General features: G+C 41.7%; 1 protein-coding gene across 2 annotated transcripts in view; it reads left to right on the plus strand.

The window, feature by feature from the left end:
* vwc2l (von Willebrand factor C domain containing 2 like) overlaps positions 1-26,316 on the plus strand; it is a 156,137-nt gene that overhangs the window by 73,579 nt on the left and 56,242 nt on the right. The window contains exons 3-4 of one of the 2 annotated variants that reach the window (XM_060928593.1): positions 2,910-2,958; positions 3,326-3,333. The exons of the other annotated variant lie outside the window; for it this stretch is intronic. Of the exons in view, the coding sequence (XP_060784576.1) occupies positions 2,910-2,958; positions 3,326-3,333 (57 nt within the window). The remainder of the gene's footprint in view (positions 1-2,909; positions 2,959-3,325; positions 3,334-26,316) is intronic. 2 annotated transcript variants of the gene reach the window in all.

Consider the following 26,316-nt stretch of genomic DNA (forward strand, 5'->3'; position numbering starts at 1 on the left):
ACCCTAAGCACACAAGTCATTCTACCAAATAATGGTTAAAGAAGAATAAAATTAATGTTTTGGAATGGCCAAGTCAAAGTCCTGACCTTAATCCAATCGAAATGTTGTGGAAAGACCTGATGCGAGCAGTTCATGTGAGGAAACCCACCAGCATCCCAGAGTTGAAGCTGTTCTGTATGGAGGAATGGGCTAAAGTTCCTCCAAGCCAGTGTGCAGGACTGATCAACAGTTACCAGAAACATTTAGTTGCAGTTATTGCTGCGCAAGGGGGTCACACCGGATACTGAAAGCAAAGGTTCACATACTTTTGTCACTCACAGATATGTAATATTGGATCATTTTCCTCAATAAATAAATGACCAAGTATAATATTTTTGTCTCATTTGTTTAACTGGGTTCTCTTTATCTACTTTTAGGACTTGTGTGAAAATCTGATGTGGTTTTAGGTCATATTTATGCAGAAACATAGAAAATTCTAAAGGGTTCACAAACTTTCAAGCAGCACTGTATAGCCAAAAGACAGCAGAGGTTTGAAATAAGAGTTTTCCTTCTCCAAGGGAATATACCGTCCCTTACTCAGTCCCTGAGATAACTTTTAGTAAAAGCAGGTGCACCATGAGAAGGTAGTTATCCAGGAGTTAAGTGACCAGAGCTGTGAGGAGTAGTCACCATAAGCACTCAACAGATCCTGTAGATACAATATAATTGATCTCCATCACTCCTCGGACACATAATTAATCGTATAAGTATAGGTCCTGCACGAGATTTGAGGATGTGCTGCAGCAGTCAGTATTTATATTCTTTTGTGTGTGTGTGTGCGCGTGTGTGTGTAACTCCTGTGTAAAGCGTCCTTGGGTTTGTGAAAGGCACTATATAAATTGAACTTATTATTACAACCCCAATTCCAAAAAAGTTGGGACAAATTACAAATTGTAAATAAAAACAGAATGCAATGATGTGGAAGTTTCAACATTCCATATTTTATTCAGAATAGAGCATAGATGACATATCAAATGTTTAAACTGAGAAAATGTATCATTTAAAGAGAAAAATTAGGTGATTTTAAATTTCATGACAACAACACATCTCAAAAAAGTTGGGACAAGGCCATGTTTACCACTGTGAGACATCCCCTTTTCTCTTTACAACAGTCTGTAAACGTCTGGGGACTGAGGAGACAAGTTGCTCAAGTTTAGGGATAGGAATGTTAACCCATTCTTGTCTAATGTAGGATTCTAGTTGCTCAACTGTCTTAGGTCTTTTTTGTCGTATCTTCTGTTTTATGATGCACCAAATGTTTTTCTATGGGTGAAAGATCTGGACTGCAGGCTGGCCAGTTCAGTACCTGGACCCTTCTTCTACGCAGCCATGATGCTGTAATTGATGCAGTATGTGGTTTGGCATTGTCATGTTGGAAAATGCAAGGTCTTCCCTGAAAGAGACGTCGTCTGGATGGGAGCATACATTGCTCTAGAACCTGGATATACCTTTCAGCATTGATGGTGTCTTTCCAGATGTGTAAGCTGCCCATGCCACATGCACTAATGCAACCCCATACCATCAGAGATGCAGGCTTCTGAACTGAGCACTGATAACAACTTGGGTCGTCCTTCTCCTCTTTAGTCCGAATGACACAGTGTCCCTGATTTCCATAAAGAACTTCAAATTTTGATTCGTCTGACCACAGAAGAGTTTTCCACTTTGCCACAGTCCATTTTAAATGAGCCTTGGCCCAGAGAAGACGTCTGCGCTTCTGGATCATGTTTAGATACGGCTTCTTCTTTGAACTATAGAGATTTAGCTGGCAACGGCCGATGGCACGGTGAATTGTGTTCACAGATAATGTTCTCTGGAAATATTCCTGAGCCCATTTTGTGATTTCCAATACAGAAGCATGCTTGTATGTGATGCAGTGCCGTCTAAGGGCCCGACGATCACGGGCACCCAGTATGGTTTTCCGGCCTTGACCCTTGCGCACAGAGATTCTTCCAGATTCTCTGAATCTTTTGATGATATTATGCACTGTAGATGATGATTCAAACTCTTTGCAATTTTACACTGTCGAACTCCTTTCTGATATTGCTCCACTATTTGTCGGCGCAGAATTAGGGGGATTAGTGATCCTCTTCCCATCTTTACTTCTGAGAGCTGCTGCCACTCCAAGATGCTCTTTTTATACCCAGTCATGTTAATGACCTATTGCTAATTGACCTAATGAGTTGCAATTTGATCCTCCAGCTGTTCTTTTTTTGTACTTTTAACTTTTCCAGCCTCTTATTGTCCCTGTCCCAACTTTTTTGAGATGTGTTGTTGTCATGAGCCAATATTTGGCATGAAATGAGCCAATATTTGGCATGAAATTTCAAAATGTCTCACTTTCGACATTTGATATGTTGTCTATGTTCTATTGTGAATACAATATCAGTTTTTGAGATTTGTAAATTATTGCATTCCATTTTTATTTACAATTTGTACTTTGTCCCAACTTTTTTGGAATTGTGGTTGTATGGAGCACTTGCATGTGACGTCACAGCCGATCCAGATTGTGACAGACGCCATCGTGTCGGTCAAACGCCATATTCCGCCTTCTACTTCTACTTCTGCTTTTACTTCTACCTTTTCTTCTGGAAAACCCTACTATATACAATTCTACTACAATGGCTGCGGCTACAAGCTCTCCCTACCTGTGCACGTTTTTTTATGTTTTTTGTGTGTATTTTTGCGTGTTGTTCGTCTGTACCGGACTTCAATATCCACTACAACGGTATGGACTTACTGGACATTGGTTTCCAGCAGAAAATGACGGTTTGTAGCGATTTCCATTGCATGCACAACATTCCGGACGAGAGAAAAAAAAAAAACACATTCCGGGGTCTCCGTGGATTGTTATTGGAAGCAAAGCGAAGGAGGCGGCGCTGGGAGCAGAAGCAAAAGCGAGGCTACAGGCAGAGCCGGCCTGTTGACTAAGCTCAGAAAACAGCTACTCAAACCTCCACTGCCAAGCCTCTACCTCTCCAACGCCAGATCCATGTAAACAAGACGGACGATTTGGAATTACCTTATTCTATTCTATAATCGGCTGGTCAGTGCTATACTCAATACTTAAGTGACTTACCCATCCAGTGAGGATCATTTTCTTGTTTACAAGATGCCACATCTGAGTCGCTGACAAATCCTGAATTTCTGTAAAGAAAACTGTCCAGAGATTTATAAGCACGCAGTGCTTCACCACTGAACAGCGAGGGAAAGTTGATGAGGTAATCATACACGTCCGGGCATTCCGCTGGCAGTTCAAAATCCGGTCGTGAAAACTCCGTCCGGTAAGCCATAAGGGTCATAAATCTGTAGATCGTTTATTTTAGAGATATATCTAGTTATCTGTTCATTAGAAAAATGAGCCGTGTAGTCCGTCGGTTGAAATTGATCCATTCTGTACACAAGTGCAGCAGTATTCAGCGGTGTTTTTGACCGACAAGATGGGGGTTGTGTACTTTCCGGTCACGTGACTGCAAGATCTCTATTATTATTATTTTCAGGATAATCAACAGGAAGTTTTCCTGATTAGTGATAAATGAAAAAGCTATTGAACGCAACCCTAATATGTTTGCTAACAAACTCTGGGTTCTTTACTCTTTACATAAATTACTCTGGGTAATTTATGAGTTACACAGAAACCACTTCCATATTATGGGCTGCTTTCTGTATTGATGATTGATAGCATAATCTGAACTAAGGCCATTTCAGTTTCAAGTTGTAAAACTACAAAATGTAGGGATGTTCAAGGAGGGGTGAATATTTATGCAAGCCAATATTTATTGCACTTTCTTCTAAGCAGAGGGGATTTACGGAGCATCTTATAGTCTGAAAAATATAGTCAGGAAACCAAATGCAGACAGATCTGATACCTCGGAGCCTGATATAAATGAGGCTGAGAGCTGGACTTCTGCCCTCAGTTGAGAATTCTGCTCTAACAGCTAGACAGATAGATAAGGTTTTCCAAACATTCTGGTATTTGAATGGATCTATTGCTTTTTACTGTTCAGGGGAAGTGTGTGGAACTCGATAATAATATAATACAATAATAGAATAAAAATAAACCAACAAACAGTGAAGAATGTGTTTTAAGGATCATATTCAGAAATAAAGAAATAATACATTTGCATGTTATTGTTCAGAGACCTCCAAATGAACCACAGAATTAAACTCCACTCAGACAGATACAGAGTTAATTTGTATCAGTTTTTATGAACAAGATTTTATGTCTTGTTCTTGTGCATTAGCTGTGATTATCAGCTCTGTGCTTTTAAATTATATATATATATATATATATATATATATATATATATATATATATATATATATATACATACATACACACACACACACACATATATATATATATATACACACACACACACACACACACACATATATATATATATATATAAACTTGCATTATGTGTTATATAACTAACATGCACATTAATATTTCATCAACAGCCCTTGTCTTTTAATTACATAATGTTTGAAAAATAAACGCAGGTTTAAAAGCCTGCACTTAATAATTTCAGAGTCATCAACTCTCCAGAAAGATTTGGCAGCCGATCGAGTACACTCATCCAGAGAGTGCCAGTCAGCAGGATCAACTGTCTATTCATGTGTTAATAACATTTTGGGATTCATGCCGCGCTTCAGGATGACAACCGTGACAAATCCTTGATTGCAAGAGTGCCATCAAAGCACAAAGAGAGAGAAAAACATCTCCGTCACATGGTTAAACTAATTGCCGACTGCTTGCCAAACAGGATGTAATTACTGGTAAACTCCTTCCAATAGATGTGGTTATGACACGATGACAATTTTCCTAATAGACTGATACATGTAAGGTGTAATATTTGCATCTGTCTGTTGAGTGATTGTAGGTTGAGGAGAATTAGGTACCTGAGCAGGTGGAAAAATTCACCACAAATATTGTGACACTTATTTGGGAAGACTCTGTAAGCACACTGAGGAGTATGTCAATCATGACTCCAACTACCCTGCACTTTCCCAATCCTGCTCCTCCATGGGCCATCCCCACTCCACTCCTAGACCTGTCCTCACTGTCCCAATCTGCCTTGTTCCTGTCCCACTCTGCCCAACCTCTGTCCCATTTTGCATTGTTCCTGTTCCCACTCCCGTCTCTGTCCCAGCATGCCCTATTCCTGTCTCACTCTTCCCCATCCATTTCCCACTCTGCCCTGTCTCTGTCTCACCCTGCCCATCACTGTCCCATTCTGTTCAATTCCTCACCCACTCAGCCTCATTCCTGTTGTACTTTGCCCCACCCCTGTACGACTTTGATTCATCCTTGTCCAGTTTCCCCATCCCTGTTCCACTTTCCCCATCCCTGTTCCATTTTCCCCATTCCTGCCCCACTTTGCCCCATCCTTGTCCACCTTCCCCATCCCTGTCCCACTTTGCCCCATTCCTGTTCCACTTTGCCCCATCCCTGTCCTATTTTGCCCTATCCATTTAACATTTTGCCCCATCCTTGTCCAATTATCCCCATCCCTCTTCCACTTTGCCCCACCCCTCAGTGTTTGCCCTGTTCCTGTCCCATTTGGACCTCTTCCTGCTTCATGGAGTTTCATCCCTGTCCCACTTTGCCCCATCCCTGTCTCACTTTGCCATATCACTTTACCACTTTGCCTCATCCTTGTCCACTTATCCCACTCTGCTTCATTCCTTTGCCCTGTTCCTGTCCAATTTGGACCTCTTCCTGCCCCATGCAGTTTCATCCCTGTCCCACTTTGCCACATCCCTGTCTCACCCTGCCATAACCCTGTCCCTCCTTACCCCACCTTCATCCATCCCTCCCAACATTGCTCCCCATCCCTGTCATGAACCTTTCCCACCTTGCCCCATCGCTGTCCCCTGTCCCATTGGTATACATTTCACTTGTTGATTTATAAGCGGTCATGTTGTTATTGAAAAGTAATCAACTTAGAGGCTCTAGCAGTAACTCAGTTTTATTGCACCACACCGTAGTTGATTACTTTTCTCTATACAGCCCCAAGTGTTGTATTCTTTACTTAACTGTGTGTCAGGCACCAGGCAAATAGTTAGTCAGGCGGGTCTAAGAGTCATGTTCACACCCTGCATATGGCATGTCACTGAGTCTGGGAATTGTTATAAACTATTTAGACTCAGTTTATTGCTGTGATTATACAGTGACATGTTTGCTACATTATTTGTGCACTGAACTGTGAATTGGAAATATTTTAGGGCCTAAATGTCTTGTCTATTTTATAGTCAGTTTTACAGCCTATTTTATAGCTCACTTAATGAGTTTTGAGGGTATGGAGCACATTAGCATAGCAATATTTAATTTGTTTATATAGCAGGTTTTGTGTTCTAATCCTACTGACTGAGAGTTTCTGAAGAAATAATCTGGATGTTAAACGAAAAAAAAAGTGCTGATATTCATGTTATGTGTCTGTAAGGAATAACACCCAGTGGGCCATGCTATTATAGGACAATAATCCACACTGGGGTGATGTGATGCAGTGGTGTTACTGTTATCACCCTGACATTGATTATTTTACTTTAACAGCTTGTGCCTAAGTGTTTTATTCTTCATATACAATAACAATTTTCCAATGTTTACATCACCACCTCCACTTCCCTCAGGCTACAGTTGCAAAGGAAAACAGATTGTAGAACAGAGAGGACAATAGTATAGCATGTAGTCTATCCTGAACCTTTATTCATGTGTGTTGTCATGGTGACATCTGTAAATTGCAAAATTCACAATTTTAAACATTAAATGAAAAATAGGTGCCAATGGTTTACTAGCCAATTAGCATACTTGCTAATAGCTAAGGTTATCACAATTAAGCTGGCTCATACTCTACATAGGCTTTAACAAACATCATAAATATAAACAGTTCCATCAGATATTTTGTTAAAATTCCAAGAAACATCTCAGAAGACTAATATGGCATTGCACTTAGATTTAGCATCAATCACTAACCAGGTTTGTATTAATTTAGAAATTACTGATAAAACAAAAAGGAATCTGAGGCTACAGTGGACACAGGTTCACAGAAACTGGACAGTTGAAGATTGTAAAAACATCACCTGGTCTTGTTCAAATATTTGGCTATCCAGTTTGGGTGAGTCTGTGCCCCCTGTAGCTTCAGATTCCTGTTCTTGCCTGACAGCAATAGATCTAGATGTGGTCTTCTACTGTTGGAGCCCATCTGCTTCATGGTTTAACATGTTGTGAGATGCTTTTCTGTTCACTGTGGTTCTAAAGAGTGATTATTTGAGTTATCGTATCCTTCCTGTTAGCTCAAACCAGTCTCTCTTTGAATGGTGGATTGTGATCCCTTCATGCCTGCCCTGTGGAGACTGTTGGTTTGAAGTTTTTCTTCAGAGTTCTCACAATGTATTTGTTGTCACCTGCTGTTGTTTACCTTAGGCAACCAGTTATATGTCTGGTTGTAAGCATACTAATGGTGTCTTTCTTTTTTTTTAGGACATTACAAATTGTTGTATTGGCTATGCCCAATACCTGTGCAATGGCTCTCTTGGTTTTTCCTCTTTTCGCAGCTTCAAAATGACTCCCATAGACAGCGCCCTGGTCTTCATGATGGTTTATCCTTTTGAACAACAAATGCAGTCTTCAGAGGTGAAACACAGGGCTAGAACCAAGCCTAGATAGTCAAAGCTATTAATTCTTTGAACAATTGAACTAACAGAGCCCTCCTGGGCAACAACAAACACCTGTCAGTCATATGTTCCAATATTTTTGATCACTTGAAAAATGGGTGGGTTCAAACAATATGTGCCATGTCCTAAGTTATTTAATATGCCTATCCTTCCTGTTAGCTCGAACCAGTCCGGACATTGTCCTCTGATTCTCAACAGATCAACAAAGTGTTTATCTGCATAATTGCTGCTCTTGATGTTAGTTTTTTTCACACCATTCAGGGTAAACTTTCAAGATTATTATATGAGAAAATCCCAGGAGGTTAGCATTTTCTGAAATACTTAATCCAGCTTGTCTGGCATCAACCACCATGCTGCCACATGATTGGCACATAAATTAGAAGTTGTGCAAGTATTTATGAACACTGTATTTATGAACATTGCTATATATACTGCAAAAGTATTCATCTCCCTTGGTGTTTGTCCTATTTTGTCAGATTACAAACTGGAATTAAAATGGATTTTTGGAGGATTAGCACCATTTAATTTACACAACATGCCTACCACTTTAAAGGTTAAAATTGTTGTTGTTGGTTTTTTTTTAATTGTGACACAAACAATAATTAAGATGAAAAAAAAAACCAGAAATCTGGAGTGTGCATAGGTATTCGCCCCCCAAAGCCAATACTTTGTAGAGCCACCTTTTGCTGCAATTACAAATGTTGCAAGTCTCTTGGGGTATATCTCTATTAGCTTAGCACATCTAGCCACTGGGATCCTTGCCCATTCCTCAAGGCAAAACTGCTCCACCTCCTTCAAGTTAGATGGGTTGCATTGGTGTACAGCAAGCGTCAAGTTATGCCACAGATTTTCAATTGCATTGAGGTCTGGGCTTTGATTAGACCATTCCAAGACATTTAAATGTTTCCCTTTAAATCACTCCAGTGTAGTGTTAGCAGTATGTTTAGGGTCATTGTCTTGCTGGAACGTGAACCTTCCTCTCGGTCTCAAACGTCTGGCCGACTTAAACAGGTTTTTCTCCAGAATTGTCCTGTATTTAGTGCCATCCATTTTTCCTTCAGTACTGATGACCTTTCCTGTCCCTGCAGATGAAAAACATCCCAACAGCCTGATGCTGCCACCACCATGCTTCACTGTAGGAATGGTGTTCTCAGGGTGATGGGAAGTGTTCAAGTCAAGTCAAGTTTATTTGTATAGCGCTTTTAACAGTAAACATTGACACAAAGCAGCTTTACAGAATTTGAACAACTTAAAACATGAGCTAATTTTATCCCTAATCTATCCCCAATGAGCAAGCCTGTGGCGACGGTGGCAAGGAAAAACTCCCTCAGACAACATGAGGAAGAAACCTCGAGAGGAACCAGACTCAAAAGGGAACCCATCCTCATTTGGGCAACAACAGACAGCATGACTATAACATTAACAGTTTTAACATGAAGACAGTTTCGTTGATGTTGTAACTCTTCATTGATGGAAACTTGAGTGCAAAACTGTTCATGACAACTTCAGTCCTAAAGTTAGCAAGTCAACTGTAGTCCTCAGCCATAAAAGCATTACTGTAAGAGTCCAGAGCATCCTCCAGGTGTAACCCTCAACTGTCCTCATGGGGCCGTCCTCCACAGGAGTGATGCGATAAAACTCCAACCAGACACAGGGCACCAGAATGGATCAAGCAGGTCCGAGGGGCAGAAGAGGCCAGCATCTCAACCCCAGGACCAACATGCAACCCAGAGGGACAGATTGGGGGAGGGGGGGGAGAGAGAGAAAACACAGGTTGTTAGGTGTGCCCTGCTCTGGCTGGATGCTTGATTGGGTGATGGGAGCACACTCCTCAGCAATGATGGGATGCAGATGGGACCCTTAGGGCTGGCCAAGACAATTCAGTTACATTTCACCGGGTCTGGGACATGCGACAGAATGTCTGACGGCCCTGCAGGCTACGATAGCCAGTCGAGGTCTCCACCCTCTCCACCAAAAGATTTCCTGTTGACTCCATGTAACTCAGAGGGACAGATTTTTTTTGGGGGGGGAGAGAGAGAGGGGGAAAGAAAACACGGGTTGTTAGGTATGCCCAATGTCACCTGAATAAGTAGGAACAGTATACATATTGCACTGAATACAAGCAGGGACTCCGGCAACTAACTATGACAGCATAACTAAAAGGGGAGAGCCAGAAGGTAACACAGGCATGAGGGAGCCCCGGGACATAAAGCAGCCAGTCACTACACCGTCAACAAACTCGAGTGAGCAAGTGAGTGGGGACTGACAGCATCCATACATCCCAGTTTACCAAAACACTCTATGTCTGAGGACCCTCTAGATCTACACCTTTACCTCATAAACACCATTAACCCTTTGATGCAAAACATATGCATACCCCTTCTAATGTACAACATGGGTCAAAAATGACCCGCGTTCATTTTCCAGGTTATTTCATGCTGACTGAGTTTTTCTTTGCTCTATCTTTTGAAATCAATTTATTTTATGATTTAATATTCCAAGTATTCTTGAAATATCTTGTTTTTAATTACCACAAATCAGTAATTTAATTTTTTCTTTCCTACTTTATGAACAAAAATACTTTTTATATTACTACACATGGGTCATCCAAGTGTGATTTAAAATTAAATGTCTTAATACTATAATAATAATTTGTTTCAAGTAATTACTTTAGCAGTGAATGGGGCCAGTTATTTATTTATTAACTATGTAGTTAGCTAAGCCAACTACAATAAAATTAGCTAACTAAAGTAGAATATGTCAACAGCTCGGTAGCTAATAGAGAATATGTCAACAGCTCGGTAGCTAATAGTAATTACTTGTAACTTTCTGACAAGTAATCTACTCACTCTCAAGGTAACCTAAACATCATTAATTTTTTTCTAAGGTAAATGTTAGAACAATTGAAAAACATTACTTGCATGTATTAGATGGCCAAAGGGCGCCGTGCTGAGCTGTGAAATGTCTGACACAAGCACAATTCACAGTTCCCGCCAAATGCTGTAGTAAATGCATGCGGGTCGGTTCTGACCCATGTGTGTAAACTTGATGTAGAATTACAAAGGCTGTGCTTGTTAATAACTTAAGAAAGGAAAAATAAAAATGATTTGTGCTAAACAAAAACAAGATATTTACTGCATATTTGGAAAAGTAAATGACAAAATGAATTTATTTCAAAAGTAACCTGGAAAATGAATGCAGGTCGTTTTTGACCCATGTTGTGCATTAGAAGGGCAGTGATACAAAAAGGGTTTTTATTCAAAAAGTAAGAAAGAAAAAAATAAAATAAGGATGTATGATGATCAAAAACAAGTTAATTGAGGAATACCTTGAATACTGAATGATGGAATTAATTTATTGCAAAGATATAGAAGATAAAAACTCAGCCGGGTCACTTTTGACCCATGTTTTGCATCAAAGGGTTAACAAAAGGCTTGACTAAACAGATATGTTTTCAGCCTAGACTTAAATGCTGAGACTGTGTCTGATTCCCGAACATTACTTGGAAAGCGGTTCCATAACTGTGGAGCTTTGTAAGAAAAGGCTCTGCCCCCTGATGTAGCCTTTACTATACGAGGTACCAGCAGATAGCCTGCACCTTTTGATCCAAGTAGGCGTGGCGGGTCATAGAGGAGCAGAATTTCACTCAGGTACTGTGGTGCGAGACCATTTAGTGCTTTAAAGGTCAATAGTAGTATTTTATAATCAATACGAAATTTGATTGGGAGCCAATGCAGTGTGGATAAGACAGGCGTGATGTGGCCATATTTTCTAGTTCTAGTAAGGACTCTTGCTGCTGTATTTTGAACTAACTAGAGCTTGTTTATGCACTTATTGGAACATCCAGACAGTAAGGCATTACAATAATCCAACCTGGAGGTAACGAAAGCATTAACTAGTTTTTCCGCGTCATGTAATGACATTAAATTTCTTATCTTAGCAATATTTCTGAGATAAAAGAAAGTTATCCGGGTGATGTTATCAATGTGAGTTTCAAATGAAAGACTGGGGTCAATAATCACTCCGAGGTCTTTTACTGCTGCACGTGAAGAAACAGAAAGGCCATCCAGAGTTACTGTGTAATCTGAAAACTTGACCTTGAAAACATACAACTGTGTGTCATCAGCATAACAGTGGAAACTAATACAATGTTTACGAATAATATCACCCAGAGGTAACATATATAGAGAAAAAAGCAGTGGACCCAAGACAGACTTTACCTCAGACTTTACCTCAGTACGTCTAGAAATATCACCATTTATATCAACATACTGATAATGATCAGTTAAATAAGACCTGAGCCAGGAGAGGGCCGTTCCCTTAATTCCCACAACATTTTCTAGTCTATCCAGAAGAATGGAATGATCAGTGGTATCAAATGCTGCACTAAGGTCAAGCAACACAAGTAGCGAGACACAGTCCTGATCAGACGCCAACAGTAGGTCGTTTACTACTTTAACCAGTGCTGTCTCTGTGCTATGATTAGGTCTAAATCCTGACTGATACATTTCATGGATGTTATTCCTACGTAAATATGAGCATAACTGCTGTGCCACAGCTTTTTCAAGGATCTTGGAGATAAAGGGGAGGTTTGATATTGGCCGATAATTGGACAGCTGACAGGGATCAAGGTCAAGTTTTTTAATCAGGGGTTTGATAACTGCTAGTTTAAAGGATTTGGGTATATAGCCAATCATAAGAGAATAATTTATTATTTTTAGAAGCGGTTCAATTACTTCAGGTATTATCTCTTTGACTAGACGTGTAGGTAAGGGATCTATTACACAAGTTGAGGCTTTTGATGCAGAGATTAATGAAAGTAATTCAGTTTCTTTAAAGGAACAGTCCACTGTACTTCCATCATGAAATATGCTCTTATCTGAATTGAGACGAGCTGCTCCGTACCTCTCCGAGCTTTGCGCGACCTCCCAGTCAGTCAGACGCAGTCAGACGCGCTGTCACTCCTGTTAGCAATGTAGCTAGGCTCAGTATGGCCAATGGTATTTTTTGGGGCTGTAGTTAGATGCGACCAAACTCTTCCACGTTTTTCCTGTTTACACAGGTTTATATGACCAGTGACATGAAACAAGTTCAGTTACACAAATTGAAACGTAGCGATTTTCTATGCCATGGAAAGTCCGCACTATAATGACAGGCGTACTAACACCTTCTGCGCGCTTCGGCAGCGCATTGATATGGAGCTCAGATATCAATGCGCTGTGTTAGTATGCCTGTCATTATAGTGCGGACTTTCCATAGCATAGAAAATCGCTACGTTTCAATTTGTGTAACTGAACTTGTTTCATGTCACTGGTCATATAAACCTGTGTAAACAGGAAAAACGTGGAAGAGTTTGGTCGCATCTAACTACAGCCCCAAAAAATACCATTGGCCATACTGACCCTAGCTACATTGCTAACAGGAGTGACAGCGCGTCTGACTGCGTCTGACTGACTGGGAGGTCGCGCAAAGCTCGGAGAGGTACGGAGCAGCTCGTCTCAATTCAGATAAGAGCATATTTCATTATGGAAGTACGGTGGACTGTTCCTTTAAGGGGAATAAAACATTGTAACTGATGATCTGATACAGTTATATAGTTAACTGCAAGGTCACTTTCATTGTCTGACCTTAAATTAGTAGTTTGAATTTTTTGTCAGATATTCTCAATTTTGTCATTAAAAAAATTAATGAAGTCGTTGCTACTACATACTGCAGGTGTGCATGTGTCTATAGTGGACTTATTCCTGGTTAATTTTGCTACAGTATTAAATAGGACTCTAGGATTATTTTTGTTATCTTCTATTAGGGAGGAGAGATATGTTGATCTCGCAGCACTAAGAGATTTTCTATACTTCAGGAAGCTCTCCTTCCATGCTAATTTGAACACTACCAATTCTGTTTGACGCCATTTACGTTCCAATTTTTGAGTGGTCTGTTTTAATGTGCGAGTGTCATCATTATACCAGGGTGCTAATTTTTTGTCTCTGATCATTTTCCTTTTTAGAGGAGCTACATTATCGAAGGTGTGGTGGAATGTTGACTCTAAGCATTCAGTTGCCTGATCAAGTTCTGCAGGGGCTGACAGTAACCCAGTCAAAGTTGATAACTCTGGGAGATCATTTATAAAGCTCTGTGCAGTAGTTGACGTGAATGTACCTTTAATACAGTAGCGTGATGAGGTGCATTTATTATTACTTAGACATAGTTTGAATGAGATGAGATAATGATCTGAGATAACTTCAGACTGTGGAAGTATGACTATATTGTCTACGTTTAACCTGAATGTTAGTATTAGATCAAGGGTGTGACCACCATTATGGGTCAGTCCTATGACATTCTGATTAATCCCGACTGAATCTAAAATGGACACAAATGCTGTTTTTAAAAGGGTCTTCTGGGTTATCGAAGTGAATATTAAAATCTCTGACAACTAAAGCTTTGTCTAAGGAAATAACCAGATCTGAGATAAAATCTGCAAATTCGGAAAGAAACTCAGAATATGGCCCCGGGGGCCTGTAAATAATAAGCAATGGAATTAACTGGGTAGACTTATTTTTCAAGGCTACATACATTATATGAGTATGAAGAACTTCAAATGTATTAAATTTATCTCATCTCATTATCTGTAGCCGCTTTATCCTGTTCTACAGGGTCGCAGGCAAGCTGGAGCCTATCCCAGCTGACTACGGGCGAAAGGCGGGGTACACCCTGGACAAGTCGCCAGGTCATCACAGGGCTGACACATAGACACAGACAACCATTCACACTCACATTCACACCTACGGTCAATTTAGAGTCACCAGTTAACCTAACCTGCATGTCTTTGGACTGTGGGGGAAACCGGAGCACCCGGAGGAAACCCACGCGGACACGGGGAGAACATGCAAACTCCACACAGAAAGGCCCTCGCCGGCCACGGGGCTCGAACCCGGACCTTCTTGCTGTGAGGCGACAGTGCTAACCACTACACCACTGTGCCGCCGTATTAAATTTATAACCAGGTTTTTGTGTTACACCTAGATAATCATTATAAATAACCGCAACGCCTCCTCCTCTGCCAGTTTGACGAGGCTGGTGTATATAACTGTATCCAGGAGGACTAGCTTCATTTAATGTTATATATTCATTTGGCTTAATCCATGTTTCAGTTAAACAAAGTACATTTAACTCCTGATCAGGAATGAGTTCATTAACCATTAGCGCTTTAGATGTAAGAGATCTAATATTTAATAGCCCCACCTTTAGATCAAAGGTGCTAGCAGCAGCTGTACAGTCAGTATGATCTAATTTTATATTGATTAGGTTACTGGAGCAAACTCTCTGAAAATTTCTACCTTTTTGTTTCGCTCAGGGAACAGACACAGTCTCGATGTAGTGGACCCTGAGTGACGACTCTGTGCAGCTAGCAGACAGTCGGTTTAGCCTGTTTGTCTGCTCCCTGGCCTTGGCTCTGGATTGTCAGGAATTAACTAGGCCTGTTCTGAGACTATGACCTATGCTGCAGGAAATGAGAGCAGCACCTTCCCGAGTGGGATGGATACCGTCCTGCCCTAACAGGCCAGCAGTGCCCTCAAAATTAGCCCAATTATCTATAAAGCCCACACTGTTTTCAGTGTTGGATTTGTGCCACACATGGCATTTCCCATGATGGCCAGAAAGTTCAATTTTAGTCTCATCTGACCAGAGAATCTTCTTCCATGTGTTTGGGGAGTCTGCCACATGCTGTTGGGCAAACTCCAAACATGTTTTCTTATTTTTTTCTTTAAGTAATGGCTTTTTTCTGGCCACTCTTCCATAAAGCCCTGCTCTGTGGAGTGTATGGCTTAAAGGTCCCATGGCATGGTGGTTTGTTGATGCTTTAAACGGGCTCGTGGAGGTTTCCGGATGTTATATCCGCAGCCTTTCTCAAAATGAACCCTCGGCACGTAGATATAGCCTCCTGGGAGAAAGCCCCATTTCAGCGCTTTTCCCAGTGCGTCATTTTGCTAATGAGAAGCAGGAGGCGGGGAAGGGTAGAGGGTGGGGGCGGGTCTTATCATTAATATTCATGACATGTAAACGTGTTACCTCTGATTGGCTAACAGCACTGTGACGCTACCTCCAGTGGGTCAGAACAAGCGGATGTGGGTGTCTTACTATGGCGAGAGAGAAGGAACAAACCGCGAAGGGAAAAATACCGCGTGCTGACGTCATTAAGGTGCGACGCGAGGAAATAAAATAAATTCAACAAATGTTTGGGTTTTTACTGAACAAACAAACAAATAAAATGAACGAATGACTTAAAAAAAAGAATGTGGCTGTCTTTGTAAAAACTGTTTTGATTGGCTATTATAACAGAGCATGCTGCATGCTTTTTGGTTTTGTAGCGCAGAGTACCTGGCTAGGTGGCACGGTGGTGTAGTGGTTAGCGCTGTCGCCTCACAGCAAGAAGGTCCTGGGTTCGAGCCCCATGGCCAGCGAGGGCCTTTCTGTGCGGAGTTTGCATGTTCTCCCCGTGTCCGCGTGGGTTTCCTCCGGGTGCTCCGGTTTCCCCCACAGTCCAAAGACATGCAGGTTAGGTTAACTGGGGACTCTAAATTGACCGTAGGTGTGAATGTGAGTGTGAATGGTTGTCTGTGTCTATGTGTCAGCCCTGTGATGACCTGGAGACTTGTCCAGGGTGTACCCCGCCTTTCGCCCGTAGTCAGCTGGGATAGGCTCCAGTTTGCCTGCGACCCTGTAGAAGGATAAAGCGGCTAGAGATAATGAGATGAGATGAGATGAGAGTACCTGGCTAACTGCAGGAAGCGGTTAGCTGCACAGCTAATGTAGCCATTGCAAGGCTAACGTGGCACCGATTTTAAAACACGGCAAAACATAAGCTCATAAGTTACAGTCAATTTCCAGACTAAACTCAGTTTAACAGAGCATGCTGCATGCTTTTTGGTTTTGTAGCGCAGAGTACCTGGCTAACTGCAGGAAGCGGTTAGCTGTACAGCTAATGTAGCCATTGCTAGGCTACCGTGGCACCGATTTAAAAACACGGCAAAACGACCAGTTATACACTTACTTGTTCGGTGTTTGAGGCTGATGCGGCAGGGATGCTTGGCACGGACCCAGGCTTTAGTAACAGTTGATGTGCAAAACCTGCCCGGTACTGTCCCAAGTTGTGGAAACATTCATCAGTAAAATGCTTCAGACAAACATACACCGTCTTAGGTAGACTCGAAGGCGTATTATTGAAGTAAATAAAATTAAGCCACTGCGTCTTCAGGGGCTCTCTCGTCGGCAGTAAAAACAGACTCCTTTCTGTGTTGTCACATCCATGTACAGCGCAACTTCCATGTTTCGCTCGCTTAGGTGGTGCCATGTTGTTGTGTCCTCTATGGTCTACTCACTACAACTGGGCGGGCAATCCATACGGTGGGTGGGAATCCAGAGGGGGGGCGTGGGGATCATCTCCCTTGCTGACGTCGTGACACCTTGCTTCTCAACGCACCGTTTTGACGCGCCATTCTCAAATATTGGGCATATTTTGGTTTACACATTATGAAATTTCTAGCCACTGGGGTGACTTAAGAAGGTCAGAGGAACTCATTTTAACGTTAAAAAACCTCAGAAAGTGAAAATTTCATGCCATGGGACCTTTAAAGTGGTCCTATGGACAGATACTCCTATCTCTGCTGTGGATCTTTGCAGCTCCTTCAGTGTTATCTTTGGTGTCTTTGTTGCATCTCTGATTTATGCCCTTCTTGCCTGGTCTGTGAGTTTTGGTGGGTGGCCTTCTCTTGTCAGGTTTGTAGTGGTGCCATATTCTTTCCATTTTTCTATAATGGATTTAATGGTGCTCCGTGGGATATTCAAACTTTGGGATATTATTTTATAACCCAACCCTGATCTATACGTCTCCATAACTTTGTCTCTGACCTGTTTGGAGTACTCCTTGGTTTTCATGTTGCTTGCTTTGTAGTGTTGCAGAGTCATGGTCCTTCCAGAACAGGTTGATTTATCCAGACATCATGTGACAGATCATGTGATACTTTGATTGCATACCGGTGGATCTTAATCAACTAATAATAATATGACTTATGAAGTGAATTGGTTGGACCAGCTATTATTTAGGGATTTCATATGAAAGGGGGTGAATACCTATGCACACTCCAGGTTTCTGGTTTGTTTGTTTGTTTGTTTGTTTGTTTGTTTGTTTGTTTTATCTTAATTATTGTTTGTGCCACAAGAAAAAAAAATTGCACCTTTAAAGTGGTAGGCATGTTGTGTAAATCAAATGGTGCAAATCCTCCAACAATCCTTTTTTTTATAAGAAGAAGAAGCCTTTATTTGTCACACGCACACTCAAGAACAGTGAAATTCCTCTCTGCAGTGAACACACACACATGCACACACACAAGTGAGCAATGAGCACATACCCAGAGCAGTGGACAGCTATGCTACAGCGCCCAGGGAGCAGTTGGGGGCTAGGGGCTAGGTGCCTTGCTCAGGGGCCCTTCAGCCCAAGGCCACCCCATATTAACCTAACTGCATGTCTTTGTACTGTGGGGGAAACCTGAGCACCCGGAGGAAACCCACACAGACACGGGGAGAATATGCAAACTCCACACAGAAAGTTCCCCATTGGCCACTGGGTTCAAACCCAGAACCTTCTTGCTGTGAGGAAGCAGTGCTAACCACTACACCATTGTGTAATTCCAGATTGTAATGCGACAAAACAGGACAAACATCTAGGAGGATGAATACTTTTGCAAGACACTGTACAGCTCTCAAATCTGTCTTGGGTCTGAGGAGCATATCTGAATGATCCAGTTTGTTGGAAAGGTCTTCCTATAACAGATAACATTCTTGGCACAGGCAAAAAGCAGAAGCCTCAAAGCATGCTAAGGCAATACTTGATTGATCATGAGAATTACTGTACTTGCAGTACTTTATTTCCTTTATAGCATTGCCCTTTGGTGGCTATTTTATTCTAGTGACCTTTCCCAAAGTGGAGTGTTTAAGTCTTTCTTTAGAGACTGCTGCTCGAGGCTGTAAAGTATTAAATGCAAAACATTGAGCAGAAACTCTTTCATATTCAGCTCTGCCACAATGCCCTAGCATCATTTAGCCTCTGAAATGAGGCTCATACAGTTAAAGGGAAAGTTCACATGCCTCACATCCCACCAGACCGACTGCCCTTATCAACACCAAGCAGAGTATTGTGTATTAGCACCTGAGCTTTGCTTGGTGCCAGTTCCACAAAGTATGAAGAACAAAAGCCATGAGCACTTGTGGACGAGCAGGCCAAGCTCCCAGGTTCAGCATTGTGACCATTTTTAGACACCATTTTAGTCCCTGTTGCCAGTATTGCTCATCATAGGTGGGAACGGTGGGCAGCACGGTGGTGTAGTGGTTAGCACTGTCACTTCACAGCAAGAAGGTTCTGGGTTCGAGCCCAGCAGCCAATGGGGGCCTTTCTGTGTGGAGTTTGCATGTTCTCCCCATGTCTACGTGGGTTTTCTCTGGGTGCTCTGGTTTCCCCTACAGTCCAAAGACTTGCGGTTAGGTTAACTTGGGGCGGCCTTGGGCTGAAGTGCCCTTGAGCAAGGCAACTAACCCTCAACTGCTCCCTGGGTGCTGTAATGTAGCTGCCCACTGCTCTGGGTATGTGTGTGTGCTTATGCATGTGTTCACTGCTTCATATGGGTTAAATGCAGAGGATGAATTTCACTATGCTTCAGTGTGCATATGACAAATAAAGGCTTCTTCTTCTTCAATCATAAACATACAGCCACATCCTGATCAGAGTAATCAGCATTCAGCACCCAGGGAGCAGTTGGGGGTTAGTTGCCTTGCTCAAGGGCACTTCAGCCCAAGGCCGCCCCAAGTTAACCTAACCGCATGTCTTTGGACTGTAGGGGAAACCAGAGCACCCGGAGAAAACCCACGTAGACACGGGGAGAACATGTAGATATACACCTGAAATTGAAAAGGTCATCAGACAGTGGTGGTATTTAACACAAAGCTCTGTCGAAGTGGAAAAGTCAGACACTACATAAAACCTCACAAGTTGTAACACAAGCCTGTTATCAATAATCTAAAAGATTTATGTGATATTTATGAAATAGTTACAGCTTTACCTCTGGCTGTTCCAAAGCAGTGACATTCAAGACTCCTTCCATAAATGTTACATAAACATCTCCTTTAGGAAAACTTGACAATATCAGCAATTACACATTTTTTTAATCATTTATGTGACGTGTCTTCTAAACAAGTCCCTGTGAATGAGTTGTTACTATAGAAACAAGACTCTGTGATGGTCTTAATTATAATAAAAATGGCTTGGTTCATTCATGCGGAAGACGATTTGGAGATCGAGTGAGTTTCTAATCACTGTGATTCAACACACGTGCACAGCTGAGCTTTAGTCAAGGGCTTTTTTTCCCCACCAGAGTATTGCACACACTGCACAGATAAACAACATGGTCGGGGAAACAAAACCAAATTCACATTCACAAAGTTGCAGCCAGCTGCAATTGAGAGTTGTTTACCCTGATTAACTCGCAGGGAAGATGTTTTATTACAGCAATAAGTAAATATGCTCTGAACACCGATGGGGATTATGTTTGTTGAAGATTTTTAATAGGCTCTTGAACAAGCACAATCATGGTCCTGCATGTTTTTTAATTTATTTATTTATTTATTTATTTTTTCAGATTCGATGGTGCTGATCTTTCAGACAGAATATAAATGTCACATTTTTGAAATACCTAGACGGTCGAGTTGAATGATATTGATAAAATATCAAGATTTGATTATAAGACATATCATTGTATAGAGTCCTCTCTGAATGTATTGGAACTGCAAGGCCTTTTTTTTTTTTTTTTGCTTGTTTGTTTTTGGATCAAAAGATGAATGAGATGACAGATCAAAATTTCAACTTTCATGTCCTGACAGTGAAAAAATAGATTGGTTAAACAACTTAGAACATGATGCCTTTGGTAGCAGACCAACCAATTTTTGGCTGAGCAAAAGTATAGGAACAAATAGACTTACAGTATCTACAACCCCAATTCCAAAAAAGTTGGGATGCTGTAAATTGAAACAGAATGCAATAATTTGCAAATCATGGAAACCCTATATTTCATTGAAAATAGTACAAAGACAACATATCAGATATTGAAACTGGGAAATGTTATTGTTTTTGGAAAAATATATGCTCATTTTAAATTTGATGTCAGCAGCATGTTTCAAAAAAGTTGGAACAGGGGCATGTTTACCACTGTGTTGCATCGTCTCTACTGTAAACTTTTGGGAACTGAGGAGCACAATTGCTGTAGTTTTGAAAGTGAAAATGTTGTCCCATTTTTACCTGATATATAATTTCAGTTGCTCAACAGTTCAGGGTCTCTTGTCATATTTTGCATTTCATAATGTGCCAAATATTTTAAATGGGAGACAGATCTGGACTGCAGGCAGGCCAGTTTAGCACCTGGACTCTTTTACTATGGAGCCATGCAGTTTTAATATGTGCAGAAAGTTGTTTAGCATTGTCTTGCTGAAAGAAGGAAGGTCTTCCCTGAAAAAGATTTTGTCTGGATGGCAACATATTCCTCTGAAACATGTTTATATCATTCAGCATTAATGATGCCTTACTAGATGTACACTAATGCACCCTCATACCATCACAGATGCTGGCCTTTGAATTTGCGCTGATAACAAGCTGGATGGTCCCTCTCCTCTTTAGACTGGAGGACGTGGTGTCCATGATTTCTAAAAAGAATTTTCTACTTTTGATTCATCAGTCCTCGGGACAATTTTCCACTTTGCCTCAGTCCATTGTAAAAGACCTTGGGCCCAGAGAAGGTGGCAGTGTTTCTAGATATTGTTTATATCTGGTTTTAACTTGCATTTGTGGATGCAGTAATTAACTGTTTTCACAGATGCTGGTTTTCTGAAGTGTTCCTGAACCTATACTAGTACAGTGATTTCCACTACAGACACATGTCTGCTTTTAATGCAGTGTCACCTGAGGGCCTGAAGATCACAGGCATCCAATGTCAGTTTTCAGCCTTGTCTCTTGCATACAGATATTTCTCCAAATTCTAGAATAGAATGCCTTTATTGTCACTGCACAAATGTATAATGAAATTTAGTTCATCACAGGAGAGCAAAGCCACTGTGTACATGCACGCCACCATTCTTGGGCACTTCAGCCCAAGGCCTTTCCATGTTAACCTAACTAATTGTCTTTGAACTGTGGGGGAAACCAGAGCACCTGGAGGAAACCCACGCAGACACAAGGAGAACATGCAAACTCCACACAAAAAGGCCCTCGCTGGCCGCTGGGCTTGAACCCACAACCTTCTTGCTGTGAGGCGATAGTGCTAACCACTACACCACCGGTGTACCATAGATGATGTGATCCCCAAATTCTTTGCAATTTTCCATTGAGGAACATTATTCTTAAATTAATCCAGCCACTGGGGGTGCATAAGCGTACTCTTGGTGCTGGTCCCAAGCCCGGATAAATTGGAGAGGGTTGTGTCAGGATGGGCATCCGGTGTAAAACTGTGCCAAATCTAACATGTGAAATGAAAAGAGAAATACCATACTGGATCAGTCGGGGCCCGGCTTAACAATGACCGCCTCTGGTACTGTTGGTCAACAGGGTGCCGGTGGAAAGTGTGCTACTGTTGTGCCAAAATGGAGAAGGAGAAAGAGAGGGGGGAGGTGTGTTAGGAGAGAGCATGAAAGATGAAAGTCAAGTCAAGTTTATTTGTATAGCGCTTTTAACAATAAACATTGACACAAAGCAGCTTTACAAAATTTGAACGACTTAAAACATGAGCTAATTTTGTCCCTAATCTATCCCCAATGAGCAAGCCTGTGGCGACGGTGGCAAGGAAAAACTCCCTCAGATGACATGAGGAAGAAACCTCGAGAGGAACCAGACTCAAAAGGGAACCCATCCTCATTTGGGCAAAAATGAAAGGGAAAAGGAGCTTAGAATTGAGGTTAAGAACATTGAATGTGGGAACATTGGCAGAGCGAGAGAGTTAGCAGGTATGATGGAAAGAAGGAAGTTGAACATTTTGTGTGTGCAGGAGACGAGGTGGAAAGGAAGCAAGGCCAAGAACATTGGAGATGGATGCAAGTTGTTTTATTATGGAGTTGATGGAAAGAGAAATGGTGTTGGTATTGTTTTGAGGGGAGAGTTGGTCAACAGTGTGATTGATGTGAAGAGGGTGTCAGATAGAGTGATAGGCATGAAGTTGGAGATTTAAGGAGTGGTAATCAATGTTGTGTGTGTGTACGCCCCACAGGTTGGATGTGAGAATGAAGAGAAAGAGTCTTTCTGGGAAAAGATGTATGAAGTGGTAGAAAGTATACCGAGGGAGGAGCGCGTGCTGATAGGAGCAGATTTCAACAGACATGTTGGCAAGGGAAACAGAGGAGATGAGGACGTGATGGGCAGATATGGTGTAAGAGAGAGAAATGTGGAAGGGCAAATGGTGGTTGATTTTTCAAAGAGGATGAATTTGGCAATAGTCAATACATACTTCAAGAAGAGCAGCACAGGGTGACGTTTAAGAGTGGAGGAAGATCTACACAGGTGGACTACATACTCTGGAGAAGGGGTAACCTGATGGAGATTGGAGACTGTAAAGTGATGGCAGGGGACAACTAGCTAGACAACATCAAGTGGTCGTGTGCAGGATGAGCTTGAAAGTGAAAAAGAGGAAGCGTGAAATAGTGGAGCTGAAGATTAAGTGGTGGAAACTAAAAGAGGTTGAACATCAGAAGGAGTTTAGGGAAGAAATGAGACGAGCATTGAGTGGTCATGGAAGTCTGCCAGATGATTGGAATACTACTGCTGTACTAGTAAGAGAGGTAGCAAGGAAGGTGCTAGGATCGTCATCGGGAAGGAGGAAGGAAGACAAGGAGACATGGTGGTGGAACAAAGAAGTGCAGGAAATTATGAAAGAGAAGAGGCTAGCAAAGAAGAATTGGGACGATCAGGGAGACGAGGAAAGCAGGCGGTTATACAGAGAGACGAGACAAAAGGCAAAAAGAGCGGTAGCGAAGGCGAAAGCAGATGCATACCAGGAGTTGTACAAAAGACTGGAGACCAAGGAAGGAGAGAAAGACCTGTACAGACTAGCTAGGCAGGGGAAGCGAGGGATGTACAGCAGGTAAGAGTGATGAAAGAAGTAAATAGAAATGTGCTGACAAACAAAGAGAGTGTATTAAGAAGGTGGAAAGAGTACTTTGAGGATTTATTAAATGAGGAGAATCCAAGAGAGAAAAGGTCGGATTCATTGGAGACAGCAAATCAGGAAGCAGAGTTGGTTAGTAAGGATGAGGTGAGGGCAGCCATGAAAAGAATGAAGACTGGGAAAACAGTCGGACTAGATGGTATCCCGATTGAGGCTTGGAGATGTTTAAGTGAGACGGCTGTGGACTTCCTAATGAGATTGTTTAATAAGATCCTAGAGAATGAGAAAATGCCAAATGAATGGAGAAAAAGTCTGCTAGTCCCAATATACAAGAATAAGGGAGATGTACAGAGCTGCAGTAATTACAGAGGAATAAAATTGATGATCCACACCATGAAGCTATGGGAAAGGGTATTGGAGGTGAGATTGAGAATAGAGGTAGCAATCTGTGAACAGCAGTATGGGTTTATGCCAAGGAAGAGCACGTCAGATGCCATTTTTGCTTTAAGAATTTTAATGGAGAAGTACATAGAAGGCCAGAGAAAGCTACATTGTGTGTTTGTAGACCTGGAGAAGGCATACGATAGAGTGCCGAGAGATGAGTTATGGTATTGTATGAGAAAGAGTGGAGTGAATGAGAAGTATATTAGAGTGGTGCAAGACATGTATGAGAACAGTGAAACAGCAGTGAGGTGTGCAGTTAGAACAACTGAATGGTTCAAGGTGAAGGTGGAACTCCATCAAGGATCTGCTTTGAGTCCTTTTTTTGTTTGCCATAGTGATGGATAGCTTGATGGACGAAGTGAGGCAAGAGTCACCATGGAACATGATGTTTGCGGATGATGTTGTGATATGTGGTGAAAGTAGAAAGGAGGTTGAGTTGGGTTTGGAGAGATGGAGGTATGCATTGGAACAAATGAAGGTGAGCAGTAGCAAAACAGAATACATGTGCATCAATGAGAATGGGGATGAAAGTGTAGTGAAGATGCAAGGAGTAGACATAAAGAAAGTTGGTGAATTGAAGTACCTGTGGTCAACTGTGCAAGAAAATGGGGGCTGTGATAGTGAGGTGAGAAAGAGAGTGCAGGCAGGATGGAGCAGTTGGAGAAGGATTTCGGGAGTCATTTGTGATAGGAAAGTCCCAGCAAAAGTGAAAGGTAAGATGTATAAGACAGTAGTGAGACCAGCTGTGATGTATGGATTGGAGACCGTACCCTTAATGAAGAGACAGGAGGCAAAGTTGGAGGTGGCGGAGTTGAGGATGTTAAGGTTTGCGATGGGAGTGACAAGGTTGGAAAGGATAAGGAACGAGCACATCAGAGGGACAGCACATGTGGAGAGCTTGGGAATTAAGCTCTCGCATTACACAACTTTTTCAGTCTTTTGTTGCCCCTGTCCCAACTTTTCTGAAATGTGTTGCTGACATCAATTTCAAAATAAGCATATATTTTTCAAAGAACAATAACATTTCTCAGTTTCAACATTTGATATCTTTTCTTTGTACTATTTTCAATGAAATATAGGGTTTCCATGATTTGCAAATCTTCACATTCTGTTTTTATTTATGTTTTACACAGTGTCCCAACTTTTGTGGATTTGGGGTTGTAATATGAAAGTCCATCCATCCATTATCTGTAGCTGCTTATCCTGTCCAGTGTCACAGGCAAGCTGGAGCCTATCCCAGCAAGAGGCAGGGTACACCCTGGACAAGTTACCAGGTTATCGCAGGGCTGACACATAGAGACAAACAACCATTCACACTCACGGTCAATTTAGAGCCACCAATTAGCCTAACCTGCATGTCGTTGGACTGTGGGGGGAAAACAGAGCACCTGGAGGAAACCCACACAGACAACATGCAAACTCCACACAGAAAGGCCCTTGCCAGCCACGAACCCAGGACCTTCTTGCTGTGAGGCAACAGTGCTAACCACTACACCACTGTGCTGCCTAATATGAAAGTCAATAACGCTTAATATTTGGTTGCATAATTCTTGTTTGCAATAAATACATCAAGCCAGTGACTCACTGACATCACCAAACTGTTGCATTCTTTTTTTTCCTGGCTGGTAGCACAGTTTCTTTCAGTTGTGGTTTGCTTTGGAGGAAAGTTTCTCCCTTCAGTCTCCTTTTCAGGAGGTGAAATGCTGCTCAATTGGGTTAAGATCTGGTAATTGACTTGTCCAGACCAAAACCTTCAACTTTTCCCCCCTGATGAAGTCCTGTGTTGTGTTGGTGTGTGTTTTGGGTCATTGTCTTTCTGCATGATGAAGTTCCTCCCAAGTAGTTTGGATGAATCTCTGTGTAAATTGTCAGATACAATGTTTCTGTCAACTCTAAATTCATTCTGTTGCTACCATCATGAGCTCCACCATCAATAAAGATTAGTGAGACAGTTCCAGAAGCAGCC

Source organism: Neoarius graeffei, chromosome 9 (genome assembly GCF_027579695.1).
Source record: "Neoarius graeffei isolate fNeoGra1 chromosome 9, fNeoGra1.pri, whole genome shotgun sequence".
NCBI classification, from domain to species: domain Eukaryota; kingdom Metazoa; phylum Chordata; class Actinopteri; order Siluriformes; family Ariidae; genus Neoarius; species Neoarius graeffei.